Source organism: Plectropomus leopardus, chromosome 2 (genome assembly GCF_026936395.1).
Source record: "Plectropomus leopardus strain MGB_pleo_1.0 chromosome 2, ASM2693639v1, whole genome shotgun sequence".
NCBI lineage: Eukaryota > Metazoa > Chordata > Actinopteri > Perciformes > Serranidae > Plectropomus > Plectropomus leopardus.
Window position 1 is genome coordinate 17344197 of NC_142177.1, and position 14493 is coordinate 17358689.

General features: G+C 40.2%; 2 protein-coding genes across 3 annotated transcripts; one reads left to right on the forward strand and one right to left on the reverse strand.

Moving 5' to 3' along the window:
* Positions 1-114: 114 nt before the first annotated feature.
* On the reverse strand, positions 115-3719 carry hmces (5-hydroxymethylcytosine binding, ES cell specific). Its single transcript, XM_042502840.2, has 7 exons — positions 3584-3719; positions 3229-3448; positions 2591-2734; positions 2255-2479; positions 1782-1936; positions 1506-1698; positions 115-494 (listed from the first exon to the last, which is right to left on the reverse strand). The coding sequence occupies exons 2-7, from the start codon at positions 3415-3417 to the stop codon at positions 303-305; spliced, it is 1098 nt and encodes a 365-aa protein (XP_042358774.2). The 5' UTR covers positions 3418-3448; positions 3584-3719; the 3' UTR covers positions 115-302.
* Positions 3702-13645, forward strand: LOC121949707 (tubulin monoglycylase TTLL3-like). 2 transcript variants are annotated; one of them, XM_088086678.1, is made up of 14 exons: positions 3702-3833; positions 4494-4622; positions 6569-6655; positions 6825-6928; positions 7458-7629; positions 7734-7789; positions 9078-9206; positions 9304-9418; positions 10202-10490; positions 10579-10727; positions 10806-11049; positions 12296-12555; positions 12756-12931; positions 13035-13645. In XM_088086678.1, exons 2-14 carry the CDS (start codon positions 4523-4525, stop codon positions 13530-13532), a joined length of 2379 nt encoding a protein of 792 aa, XP_087942804.1. In that variant the 5' UTR covers positions 3702-3833; positions 4494-4522; the 3' UTR covers positions 13533-13645. The 2 variants fall into 2 exon arrangements, with proteins under 2 accessions (XP_087942804.1, XP_042351370.2); XM_042495436.2 differs by lacking the exon at positions 3702-3833 and adding an exon at positions 5533-5697.
* The last annotated feature ends 848 nt before the right edge of the window (positions 13646-14493 follow it).

Below are 14493 nucleotides of genomic sequence, written 5' to 3' on the forward strand. Positions count from 1 at the left end.
GCATTCATCATTATTATATTATTAATATGATAAATGCATAGCATCTACATTGTTTCAAAATGTCTTTGCGTTTCGAGTAATAAGGGTAATAAAAATCTTGAATAAAGCATGCAGTGGTTATTTCAAACATTTATTGGGAACATTTTGGTAGGAAATAGTATCTGTGTGGCATTTTTTTATACATTTAAAACAGTTAAAAACTAAGCTAAATCATAAGTTTTTCTCACACTTGTCAATATACAGTGGTAAACTGGCCTATGGTCTTTTAAATACTGCAGAGTTTTCAGTCCTGGTTCATTTCTTCATGTGGTTCTTGGTTTCTTGTTGGCTCCCTGAAGCCACTGCTGAAGTGCCCCTGGAGACTTTCTCTGAGCCTTGGCTTTGCTTTCGTCGTCTTCTTTGCTCTCACATGCGTTGGGCTTCTTCCTCTTTGAAGGTGCACTGTTTGTCAGCCAGCTCGTCATCATCTTACTGCTGCCTGTGGGCTTGGGCTCCTAGAGGTCAAGGGTCAGATTTGTCAGCTTGAAGCGATATTTTACTGATTTTCAACCAACTCTGTATCAAAACTGTGAGGGCGGTATGTGTAGATTAACTGTTGTAAACTTTGCGCAATCTAACCAGTGCCTGGTTATCCTTCCTCCCATCACAGCGAAACTCCTCCAAGTGACATAATGTATGTCACTCGCAGAGATTCACTAGCTCTTGGGGCTGTTGCTTGAACTAAAGACTGTACTTCCCCATTTTAGTGTTGCCCGCCAACCGCTTCCAACCCCGCTGCCACCACCACGTACTCAAAGAGTATTCAGCCAATCAAGAGCAAACACCCGCCCCTCTCTCTGCCTCTCAAACTCAGGCTAAAATCAGATCAAGCGATAACACTATGCAGTGCGGATGGAACAGAAACCAAGATTCAGTCACTGATTTGCCTATTTCTCGCCTTATGTTAGGCACTGCATTTTTCTTGCCTAAAGTCTTTTCAGAAACATATTTTTAACACTCTGTTACACCATAATAGCAAAGGTTTGTGAAGAGGAAATGGGCACCTCACTGCTTCTCACAGCCAGACAAACCTGAGATCAAACAGGAAAAATAAGCAGCGCTGATCGAATATAAACCAAGATACAGTCACTAAGTTGCCTATTTCTTGCCTCAAATGTTTTCAGAAACATATTTTAGCTTACTGTCTGACTGGAATATGAGATCTGGTCAGCTGCCAGTTGTTTCACACGGACCATATCACAAAATGTCAGACACATAGCATCCTGATAGTTGTAGGTTTTCTACCTCTTGAGAAAAAGCACCTTTTTTCTCTGTTTTCTCTGGTCATGTAGTACCAATTTCAAAAGGTATTTGTGTCTTTCTACTGCACTGACAGCCTAGTTTTATGTGAGGGCCTTCTTAATATCGGTGGCATACTTGTTTAAATCTCTCTACATGCAAGACACTTAAATTGCTATTTTTTTTCCCCAACCACAGTGAGTAAAACACCAGAGTAATTTTGATACCTTTTTGCTGTTAAGATCCACCGGCTGAAGACACTCTGGAGAGTTGTTGCGAGAGTTGTTAACTAGTGAAGAGACGGGATGAAAAGTCAAAGTGTTTTTAGACTGGAGCAGCTTCAAGGCATCTAGAGACTTCACCTCCCCAAAATCCAGCCATCTTCTCACTTCCTCGGCTCCATCCAGAATCGCTGGCATCCTAAAACACAACCACATGGTGATTTAGGAAACTGTACAGACACAGGTGAAGAAAGAGTGTTTTCCCCATTAATGACACTTTACCTGTCATGGATGCTTTCCAGATTTGGGGAGGCTTTCACAGTGATTACACTGTACGTGTAATGAGGTTCTCCACCACCTGGAGGTGTCCAGCAGTCAAACAGTCCAGCCATAGTCAGCAACTTCCATCCAGTCCACTCACCTGCTGCTTCTCCACCCTGACGGACACACAGCATGGAGCAGAGGGGCATGCCAATAGTGTTTATTAAATTGTGAAAGTTAGCAGATTATATGAAAAAATGTGGTAGATTTTGTTGGCATGGTTGTATTTTGTTTCACACTGCCTGGCACCAGCATCAAAACCAAATCCTGAAGCACCTGGTGGACACATGCACATTTTTGCTTTGGCTCCTCTCCCATACAGGATATTTTCAGCCATAGTTAATATCCGCCACAGCTGCATTCTCTCTACTTTTGTTCTGGATGAAAGCAATTGTGCATGGTGCTTATACTGCTTTAGAGAACCCAATATGAACCTCTGTCAAGTCAGGGGAGGCCTCCTCTGGAGGGCACGCTGTCTCTGAGTTGTCCTTATTGCGAGCTGAGGTCGTGGGGTCATCCGGATCCTCTGTTTTCTCCTGGCTGGTTCCCTGATACTGAGGGAAGTATATGAAGAAAGGCTGCTTGTGTTTTTCCTGCCTCTTCCACTCATAAAATCCATCAGCAAGGATGACGCAGCGCTGCCCTTTTATCAGGGGGTCCTTTGGGGGGAGATGACAAAGTGATCAGACACTTTGGTGTGCAAACGCGCAACACAGAAACATAAACCAAGGAAAGACGATTAGCTAAGTGGAGCTCAAAACTGTATGTACCTTGTATGACTTCTTCTCCAAGATGTTCTCACTGCGGCAGTTGCTGGTGTTGTAATGCATCTTGCTGGGGTCTTTCTCCCTGAACCAGGCAGGTACCAGGCCCCAACGCATGGAGGCCAACACGCACTCATCAACAGGGGCATCCTAAAGAGACACAAGGAGTGAACACCTTGATTACTTTTATTGGCTTACAAGGTTCAACACTGTTCGGACTGTGGCATAACACATTTATATAAGAGATTATAAATCTGAGGTTGATTCTTTTAGCTCCTATTTGTAGTGTTGCATGGGATTTCACTGTAAATCTGACATTTTTTTAAAAACAGACTAGCTCTATTTTGATACTGTTTTATGCACTCTGACATGCTATTCATACTAAAAGTGCAAAATCAACTCCCAGTGTGATTCACCTTATTTTATTGTGACGTAGCAAATGTTTTGGGGGTTGGGGTGGGGGAGCAAACGGCAGCCTATCAGGTGCCACATTTGGCCCGCGGACCTTAACTTGACTATCACTGCTGTAAACGGTTATGCGTAATAAAATGTGCCTGTTGACGTTATAAAGCAACATTTTGACAAAATCCCAAACTATCACGTTAACCTGTTTCTGCATCGCTTTCGGGCACGGGGGTCCTTACCTTATCAAAGTGTCTCTGCGACAGCAGGACGGGACTCGTGGACTGTGGGGTCTTGTTGTAGGAGGGTCGGTATTTGTCCGCATCTCCATCCCTCCAGCGGGGCTGCCTCCGCTGCCCGCCTCGGTTTCTGTACGAGCAGGCTCGGCTCACCTCGTCAGGAGCAAGAGTACACGCAGTTCTTCCACACATTTTACGGTGAAAACGGAAACTTTTCAGCCACCTGAGAAAGAAGTTTAGCACACGTTAAGCTAATGCTGTGTAAGTTATCCGGTGTTAGCACAGTAGCTAGTTATGAAACAAGACACTCCTTTGTCACTGGCTGTAAATGAACCGTGTAAAACGTTGCTCAGCTTACCTTTTCAAGCGTTGTGATATTTGTGTATCGCAAAGTTGACCTTTCAGCTCTGTGTATTACGTTATGACAGTGTGTGTGTGTGTCTGTGTGTGTGCAGAGTGCAGCCTGTGTTTTGCATGCAGGGATTTGCCTGGACAGAGACAGGCGTCACCGCGCACGTGACCCTTTGACGCAGACCCGCCCCTCTACAGCCAAGATGGCGACCGAACAGAGAGGGAGAGAAACGGTGTGTTAATTAAGGAAGTCTATGGTGAGTATTCACCATAAAAACAAAAAGAACAAAAGTCAATGGCAAATGCAGACTATGTTCGAGATTTTCATTCTTTTCAAAAATGTATTTCATAATTCAAAAATATGTAAAAAAAAATAAAATAAAATAAATTGACCAACAAATATAGCTATAAAATGTTGTTAAGAAAGGAACACAGTGAATAAAAAATAATAAAACCCTCCAGGTTTGCAAAAAAAGTAACATTGAAATGCCTAAATAATATAATATTCAGTTTTATTTGTTTTCATTCAATACTTGTTATTTATTTTAATTATTTATTTCGTTTTCACGTTTTTAAATAGTTTTTTTTAATGAAATATGAAAGGAGGCTAGCATTTTTAGCCAAATTATTTTATGATAATTAATATAATATTTTGCTGATATTCATGCATTACAGTTAATCTTAAGTTAGTTCATGCATGGTTTTTTTGTTGTTTGTCATTTGATTTTTAGTCACAGCCTTCCTGGTAAGATTGCTTCACCTTGTCAACATGGACTTAATTAATTGAATAGAAAATATGTGATTAAAACATTAATCCCGAATAACCACTAAAATCATTGGGTTATTTGCGAATTAGTCGTTTGTCAATATGTCATATTTGGCAAATACAACATATATTTTATGTGTTTCTGCAACAGAAAACGTTAGCAGCTGTCCAGATGTTGCCATGGTAACAATAAACAGGTCGACAGTCGGAAGCACCGCGCGGTCCTCCGGTGAAACTCAACCGGCACCGGAGTCCATGGTACACCTGTGGACCTCAGCAGGTAAGAGCAACCAACACTAAACCATTAGATCACAGCTCTGCTTACTGGGAGAGCTTACTGTCGCATATAATCTTACAGTTTGAGACCATGTGTTTGGTAGTAGTTTATTTACCAGTAGTTTTATAAAAGGAGTATGTCATTGAGAAAGTTGTTTTTTGCTCATGTTACAAAAATGACGCGTACACCGTTATGGCTATATTACCAATATGAATTGTTATTATTAGAGTGAAATACTTAAAAATTTTGTGTGCACTGTGCATAGGCTGGTGTGAATGATATGTGAATAAGATTATTTTAATGAGAATTTCTGTGGTCTCTATATGTGTCTGGTTTTTGGGCCTCTGTTCAACAGGTAACTGTAGGAAATTAGACTGAGTATCACACCCTGCCTGGGGTGTTAGGTACAAACCTGTCAGCTGTAGCCAAGCTGTCTCCTGCAATTTGACCCACTTTATAGTCCACTGCATTTAGAGAGAGCTACAAGACCAGTAGCCAGAGATACATCACACTTGCAGTTCTTTATTTTTTATATTTATTTTAGAGTTTTTAATAATAATAATTATTATTATTATCATTATTATTGTTATTATTATTATTAGTAGTAGTAGTATATTTATATAGCAAAATTCATGCTTAAAATGCAACACAAAGTGATCAACATAAAAGAACATAAAACATTTCTAATAGAAGAAAGAAATAAGATAAAAACAGATGAAACATATATTATATCAAATAAAAATCAGTTAAAACTGCAGGCTTGGACAAGTTAAAATATCAGTTTAAAACACATTTTGGGAGAAGGCAATGGTAAAACAATGTTTTTTAATCATTGTGTATAGCCTACACATTTGTGTGCACCTTTACACTGTATGATTGTTGCCCACTTAACACTAAACTGTGTCATCCGCAGCAGTGCGTGTCTGACCAAAATCATGAAGCAGAGCAAAAGGAAAGTTTCCCCAAAGAATGAGAGCAGATGTTAGTATGGAGGCCACCAGGTCCAAACAGTCTAACCAGCTGGACCAGGGGGGAAGCCAGGCTACTGGTAGATGCTGCACACCAAGCACCGACAGTGGTGAGAGACAGAAAGCAACACAGAAAACACAACTCCCAAGGACCAGGCAAATAATACTGGAAATCACTACGGTGTATTTTTGTTCAAATGATAATCAAAGCGTGGCAGCATCACTGTAATCTGTAACACCAGATAGGAACCATCTACTCCCAGCAATTCTTGCAGCAGTAACAAAGGCCTGTTTTATGATTTTAAGTCTTATTTAATAACCTAATATGATCAAAAAAATAATACAGATTGGGCCTTTTATGGGGAAAATTCTATGTTCGCCTGCTGTAACTTGACTTTATAAACTTAAAAGGCAACTTCTGTATGACTTCACACCTCCAAAAGACTGCGTTCATAGAGTCGGCTTATAGATCATGAATGCTGAATTAATCATGAAGTCACACTCAGGACAGATGGCCAAATGTTTGAACTCAGAGGCCACTTATTAAAATTTTATGACTTTGCTCTCTTTGGCTCGAAGATGAAGATGTAAAACATTAATCTTTAGTTGCATTGTCTTTGTCTTTGCCATCACCATGGTATATATAATTAGGCCTGTTACATCTATGTACTGCCCACTCATATGTGGTTTATGTTTTATGCATTTATTTTAAATATATATATATATATATATATATATATATATATATTACAGTTGCATATGTTACATTGCATGTTGCAAGTAACATTGCATTTGTGAATATTTTCCTGTCTTTCCTCTTGTCTCTCTTCTCCTGTAAAAATGCTAAAAGGTTATGGGCCATTCATGTTATCCCAATTTCACAACATTGCCTTTTAGTTCAGCTGGAAATGTTAATTACACGAGCCATTGCTCTAATATACTGTATATATGATAATAATCCTGATGTTGCTGTTGATGCAGGGGAAACGGGAGGCTCATCTAAGGGTCAGAAGGTCACAGCTGTGGTCCAGCAGTGCAGCCAAGATGAAGGCAAACGCCTGCAGACAAGTAGGTATAGCCTGCAGGTCGAAAACCAACCTGCTGAATGAGTTCACCTGGTGGCATACTCCTCATAGGCCACTGCAAGAACATACGCATCTCTGATGTGCTTTTTAGATCACTAACATTAATTTGCTCAACAGATTTGGATTTTAATTTGTGGGTGTTTTTGCATCAGGTACGCCTCCTGAGGGCAAAGTTTTCCGCAGTTTGGCCAGCCTACCTGCTCTCAACCCAGAGAGACTGAAGACAGCTAAAGCCCTTGTGGACAAAGCTGTAAAGGTGAGTACACATTACTGGATATACTATATAACTTCAAATATAAGCCTGTCCCTTTTAAACGCCCAATGTGTCTGCACATTTTACAAATAAACGCCTGTCTCAGTCAGAGGCCCGGTTACCATGGAGTTTATTTTTATAGAAGTTCTAAACTTAGATCACACATACAGATATAAATGTTTAAACTTTTGTCAATATGGATATGCTACACACATTCTTATTTTGGTAAGATTCTCTGCGATTCAATCATTCAGTTCATTTGACTGAAACCATGAGCACCAAGAAAGACTATATCAGCGGCATGGTAAGAGAGACATAAAAAAGAGGTTCAGATATTTGATTGTATTCCCCATCTTTGCTGAGTAACAGTTTTGTGTGAAATGAATTACAGGCCCATCCCATATAGTCACCGAATAATAGCCAGGTCTAGTATTTGAAGTTTTACGGTATGCAACATTTATTAGGCGACATACATTTCTGATTGTTCCACGAAGGTGTCCATTATTTAGGTATCTGCTTTGCTTCCTCTTAGATGCATAAGGTGTTCTCTGTCCAGGGCCCTTACCCTGTCATCAGGGCAGCATTGAGGGCCAGAGGCTGGGTTGAGCAACGTATGCACCGTCCAAACCACCGCGCTCACCAGCGTCACAACGATGAGGGCAGAGCCAGCTCTAATGATGCCGCTGACAGTGATGACGATGACGGTGGGCTAAGCTGAAGTGTTACAGAAATCATATATTCCTGTTATTACTGGGTGTGGATATCTGTCTATATAGGATCATTTATTAACGTTGCTCCTTCTTCTCAGATAACTCAGACAATGTGGACAAAGAGCAGGATCCAGATGGACTATATGATATTATGGTAAAAATTACATTTAAAAGCTTATTTTCAGGTTCATGCATGTATTTTGGGTTTCTACTAAAAGATATTTACATGCTTTAATGATCAAAAAAACTTTATTTGTCTATGCTGGAACACCTCGCTCCATTTAGCACCTGTCTCCTTAAGCCCCTCCTCCCAAACAGCCTAGTGTGCTCTTAGTGTTTCAGTGTTTCCAAATCTTCCACATCTTCCACCTCTCAGCATCTCTGCGCCATGATTGCAGCTGCAGGGGATGATTGTAATGGCACTATAGCGACACTTTCTATCTTAATGACCATTTTACTGGAAGTGCATTTCTGGGCAGCAGTTTGGATTCATGTTGACTTCTGACAGCTGATGTTATCCACATGCACTGCAAAATATTCCAACAGGAAATACAAAGGGACCACTTTAGAATATTTTTATGTTGTCAAGTTTGTAACTGTCTGTAGATCATATTTGTGTCATCACAACTTGATGGAAGTCCTGGCTTCATGGAAGTCATTTAACCCTTTGAAACCTGACTGGACATCAGTTTTCTTGTGCTGCGTTCAGATGACTCTCTCAAGCTATTTAATCATTTGAAATCTGAGCAAACTGGTGTGATTTCATTCAAAAACAAAAGGCAAGGAGCAACTTCTCAAAAAATGTCCCAACGATTGGAAGAAATTGGTAAAAGGTAAAAAAAAAAAAAAAAAAGCCATGGAAAAATAGTTGTTTTTTTTTAATGGAGGAATTAAAATAAAAAGTCTAGGAAAATATTATAATCAAAATATAAAAAATAATACTATATTTTTGATTGTTATATTTTTAAATTATGTTTCATAAAAAAATCTTGTTTGTTTTTGTGTTTTCTTTTTTTGTAGTTATTTTCAAGTATTTTCCCCTTAACTTTTTACTAATTTCTTGCATATCTTTTGGCCATGTCTTGTTAAGTTTCTCATTGCCCTCTCCCCTTGTTTTTGAAAGAGATCAAATCTCAATCAAATCAAAATTTTCTCAGGTTTCAAATGGTTAAATGTACAGTAACTGAATACAATGCATTTCTCTGTAAATTGTTTTTCAAACTTTTACAGTGAATCACCCATGCCTTCTTCATATATATATATAAGCATGGGAATCTTTATAAAATAAGGGGCCTTTAAGATTGTAAATTACCATGAGGCTTAGGTGATATGCAACAGGTAACTTCAAAGTTGTTGCTTGCCTTGACAAACTTGTAAATGTAAGGTTCCTAATAGAGAAAATCAACAAAATGACCTCTCATCATTTTCTCCTCCTTATACAGTCTCGCCTGGTGCGCAATGAAATGGTTTATTTCTACTGGACAAACCGTAGAGACGCCATCAACACCAACAGCTTGCAGAAAGAACAGATTACCAATCATTTTGCAAAAGCAGGCAGCTTCACCACCAAGGTACATTTAAGTGCTATTATCATTTCTTAAAGCAGAAAAGGACTATTAGGTGGTCTCCTGTCACGCCCATCATCAATGTTTGTCCTTTCTTTGTCAGGCGGGGTTGTGTGTAAACCTGAGGAACCTGCACTGGTTTGATTCAGCTGACCCAGATGCCTTCTTTCCTCGCTGTTACAGACTGGGAGCACAGGATGAGAAGCATGCTTTCATTGGTGAGATCTGACTTTCCAGTCCATCAAACAACAATACATTTTTAGGCTCAATCCCATCACCAATCCCATTGTTCAATGCATAGGCACTGAACATTTTGTTATAACTAACACTCTAATGGCTTTGGAACCATATTCTAACATCAATTTAGACTCATCAAAAAAAGTCTATCATCTACAGAAATCTTTACATGTTTGTGACAAGAGTATGGGGAAGTCAAGGGTTTTTCTGCAGGGTGTGTCAGGAGTCTCTGCACCGAAATTTGAATATTTTATTTTATGATAGAAGAAAAACAAAAATTGCACCACCAGAAAAGCGCAAATGTTACCCTTTTGATAGGACAAAAGGAAAATGAAATGGTATTTCTATTCTGTATAATCTATTTCTGACCCCGGAAACTAAAACTGGCTGGTTTTCATTTTCCACTTTTGGATTTTGAAATGAAAATCAGATAAATATTTGTTTTTTGTTTTGTTTCTTTTTCTGAAATAAAAATTCAAAGACCATAAAGTGCACTGACCTTATTGCCATAGTTGCATCTGTTTACAAAACGCAGTTGTCCTACCGATGAGGTGTCAGGGTCTGGGGGATTGTCCCATTTCATAAGGAAAGATTTCAATCACAGCCTCTTGTAACTGTGTTCTAAGATGCAAAACAGCACTCGAAAACAAGGGATACAGGTACAAATAAGAAATGGGATTGGGCCTTAATGTTTTTCCAGCATTTTTCTACTTTTACTCACAGAGGAAGCTTTACTTGCCTCTGTGTCTCTGTCCTTTGTGTAGAGGACTACAGGAGGACAGCCTGCACCAGTTTTTTGAAGTACATTGTGGAGAAGGAGCAGGGTGTTGGAGGAGAGGGAATGAGCCAGAGCATTAAGGCTGTGAGGAGAAGAAGCAAACGCCAACTTAGACCAGTGGACCTTTCCCAAATGATTAACAGTGCATTCAAAGTGTGCCAGGAGTTTCTAGAGAGTCTGGAGCACAGCGACATAGACAAAAGCATGGAGACTCCACAGACACTCACAGAGGAGGAGTGGGCCGAGTTTATCAACAGTTACTACCTTGTTGTTCAGTGAGTACAGCGTGCATGTGAGAGATAAACGGAAGCTGACAAACCAAAGTGCTCTCCAGTATTTCTCTCTTTGTGTTTCCTCGCTCAGTGAAGGAGCAGAGATCGAGAACAGTGATCATTTTGTGAACTGTTGCAAGGCCATGCTGCAGAGGCTGGTGGAGGTCAGTCCACAGCTGGATATAGATGGCATACACAACATCTGGATCATCAAACCTGGAGCTAAATCCAGGGGCAGAGGTGAGAAGCCAGACACTATCGAACAGGTCACGCTATGTCTGACAAAGTCCTGGTGGATCTGCTTCCTCTGCCTTTCAGGTATCAAATGCGCCAAACATCTGGATCAGATCCTCAGGGTGGTGGAAGGTGATCCAACTGTTATCAAGGAGAGCAAGTGGGTGGTGCAGAAGTACTTGGAGCGCCCCTTTCTGGTCCATGGCACCAAATTTGACCTACGCCAGTGGTTCCTGGTCACTGACTGGAACCCTCTGACTGTGTGGTTCTATAAAAAGTGCTACTTGCGCTTTTCTACACAGCCTTATTCTCTACATACACTTGACAGGTAAGACTTATGTTTCTAAAGAGATGAGTTGGAGAAAGAAAGAAGCAGATGTGAAACCAGATGAACAAGTTAAGAGAGGAAGTGAAAGACAGATACAGAGTAAGAGAGAGGGACCAGCGGTCATGGTTAGGCTTGTTTTTGGCGGGAGATCTGATTTTGTATAATGAAAATAGCTTCTATCCTCTGGGTATATTTAAATCTGTGTATTTGCTATCTGTGACATTAGCAACATTCAAATCAACTGCAAAACTGCAAACTGCCCCTGAAACACCTGCCCAGTTACAGTACAAGAGGGCCTCTATCTCCACCAAAGTTACACAAATTATAAGCAACAAATGAGAAATATGTCAAGTAAACAAGGGTGTTGGTTGTGTTTCAGTTTTAGAGGGTGACAAATATGAAATGGGGAGTTTGGGGCAGGGGTGTATCTCTGCTAGAGCACACTGGGATGATGCTCAGCCATTTTTTTTTCTCCGAGTAGGAAAATAGAATATTCTCAGATTACATAATCAGATTAAAATTTGCGCTTGAAAACCCAATTGTCACTCAAGCATATATCATGCAATCGACTCAATAAAAAGCAATGGAAAGGTCAGGGGCACTATATTGACGTTTAAAGCGTGCTGATTGATTTATTATGTCATCTAATGCATTGAGTAACATGCACATGCAAGAAAACAGTCCACCTCATAAATTGCCAGTAGACTCTGAGCTGCAATGTGAATTAAACTGACTTAACTTAAAAACATTCACTTCATAGTATAGTTGAATAATATATGTGGTAAGTATTTTAAAAGTCCTCTGCTAAATTTTTATTGGAGGACGACAAATGCACATGTTCTAAATATTGGGGGGGGGCATCTGCTGCATCACCCCTGATGCAAACATGTATATAAAAATAACTTAAAAACTTTATGTAAACATTTTACCGTCCCTCTCTATTTTCTCACAGTTCATTTCTCATAACCTGGTAGAATTATAGAACTAGTGCATGTTCGATTACTTTCATGTCCTGTTTTGAAATTCATAATCAGATTTTTGTGTTTTTTATACCTGTTACTAAATGTGTCTGATTATGTGATAGTTAGTAGGAAGGAAAACTGGAGTAGAAGCACAAAGAAGCTTGTGTCATTTCTATCAACATGTCTTCATAACTCATTTGTCATTATACATTTTTTTTATAACCTATCACCCATTACCTCTCATTTCTCCTTCCTATCGCGACCGCTCTGCCTCGTCCCTCGAGCTCAGTCCACCTGTGCAACAACTCCATCCAGAAACACCTGAGACCCTCCCAACAGCGGCATCGTGGAATCCCAGCAGACAACATGTGGTCGGACGAGCAGTTCAGGACCTTTCTGTCCAGCCAGGGCCGGGAAGCTCAGTGGCAGACAGTGGTTGTCCCGGGCATGAAGAAGGCTGTGATCCACGCATTACAGACCACACAGGATCTGATGGAGTCACGCAAAAACACATTTGAGCTCTACGGGGCCGACTTCATGTTAGGTGGGATGGGATCGCTGTAAATGATGCTACATTTATTATGTTTCAACATGCAGCATCTTAAATTTTAAAACTGCTTTTTGGGGAGGTGTAAAATTATATTGGTAGTAAAATAAACATGCTGTTCAATTCTAATTTAGTGTCTTTATAATGAGAACAAAAGGAATCATCTCCACTTAGATATTTTGTTCTGTGGTTCTCAGGTCATGACCTGCGTCCATGGCTGATAGAGCTCAATGCCAGTCCCACTATGGCTCCCTCCACCCCAGTGACAGCCCGCCTCTGTACTGCTGTGCAGGAAGACACGTTGCGAGTCGTCCTGGACCGAAGAGCAGACCGCACTGCAAACACCGGAGACTTTCAGCTCATATATAGACAGGTATGTTCAGATGAGTTTGGGATTCAGCTTTATCCCTTCTCGTTAGTGTATATATTTGAGTGGCACAAATTTTGAGGGTGATATAAATTATTTTGGTCTCCAGGCAGCAGTAGAAGTGCCTCAGTACGTAGGAGTCAACCTACTTGTTGAGGGCAACAAGATCAGGTGCCCCTGCCCTCTTCCTCCACTGAGGTCTTCCAACCGTTCGGCACCAAAACGCTGCAGCCCCGTCAAGGGGAGGGGACCTGCAGCAGAAAAAGTAAAGCCTCTGCCTAAGATGTTGTTGAAGAGTGCTGAGACTCAGCTAAACAACACCAGCAGTGTGATTCCACCCCCTCCTCTCCCTCCTGAGACGCTTGTGCCCTCCACGATTGAAACCTTCACACTTCACCTGCCAATGACTGTGAAGTCCGTTCACCAGCCCATCAGTGCACCACCTCACTCTGTACTACTGTGGAAGAGGAGAGCAGAGGTTTCAAAAGTCTGCTCAGAGAAAGTCCAACCCTCTGCCGCAGAGAAGCAGCGAGCTCCGTCTTTGTCTTTGGAGATCGCTGTTCCAAAACAGTCCAGACAAGCAGCCTCTAGCACCCTGAGTGCCTGAAACAACTTTTAAAGGGTTTGTTGACCAGATCAGTCACAACAGCTTGAACCATCTTTTTGCAGGGTTTTTTGGCCTACCTCATGATTAAGTCAGAATTAAATAGATTGCCATGACTTGTTTTTCACTCACTACTCTTATTTAATGTTGTTTTTTTTTTTAGTTTTAACAGTGATATTCAAAACACAAGTGCCCCTGCTGTTGGATAATCTACAGAACAGGTTGTCAACCATTTTTACAGGGACTATTTCTTTGGTAGAAAGTAGTTTCATTACATGCTCATAGTGAAGTGTGTGGATTATCAGGAGTAACAGGGAAGCTGTTTCAGGCATATTGTGGTGAATTTCTTAAATGCCAGTTTTTAGTGCTGTGGGCATCTGAAACAAAACTCCATTCACCTCCTGTGTGCTGTGGTGAAGTCAAAAATCTAGGCTAATAAAAAACAAACAAACAACAAAATCATAGCACCATACCATCAGGGATAAATGAACCAAAATTTTTTGTTGTAATTGGCTGGACAAACACTTTATTACACCATGATTTGACAACTTTAGCTCCAAATTTAAAAAAGAACAGCCCCCAAAAATATATAAGCACTCCTCTTTCTTATTTGACAATCTGCACTCAGAAACTTATATCTTTTTTTAAAGCAGTAGGGCGAGTCACCAAGGTAATGTGTCAGTTTTCTGTAGTACAAATTAATATTTCTGCACACACAATCCATTGAAAAACTACACGTGAAGCTGAAACTATTGGTCAATGTATTAGAAAATTTACTGGCACCTATTTTGATATTTACTTAAGTGATTTTTCATGAAAAAACATTTCATTGTTGTAGCTTCTCAGATGTGAAGACTCGCTGCTTTTTTAATTATTTTGTTTTTGTATAATTTAAAATGTTCTGCTTTGCGTACTTTTACTTTTAATATTTAAATACATCTTTCCTGATTGTACTAGCATACTT

Bases quoted from the DNA above. Each gene is read 5' to 3' on its own strand.
- hmces (XM_042502840.2), bottom strand. From the start codon at position 3,417: ATGTGTGGAAGAACTGCGTGTACTCTTGCTCCTGACGAGGTGAGCCGA. The intron at 2,735-3,228 runs GTAAGGACCCCC...GTGTCTCTTTAG, and splicing joins CGCAGAGACACTTTGATAAG to GATGCCCCTGTTGATGAGTG. The intron at 2,480-2,590 runs GTACATACAGTT...CTCCCCCCAAAG, and splicing joins TGGAGAAGAAGTCATACAAG to GACCCCCTGATAAAAGGGCA.
- LOC121949707 (XM_042495436.2), top strand. From the start codon at position 5,589: ATGAGAGCAGATGTTAGTATGGAGGCCACCAGGTCCAAACAGTCTAAC. The intron at 5,698-6,568 runs GTGAGAGACAGA...CTGTTGATGCAG, and splicing joins CACACCAAGCACCGACAGTG to GGGAAACGGGAGGCTCATCT. The intron at 12,932-13,034 runs GTATGTTCAGAT...TTTGGTCTCCAG, and splicing joins TTCAGCTCATATATAGACAG to GCAGCAGTAGAAGTGCCTCA.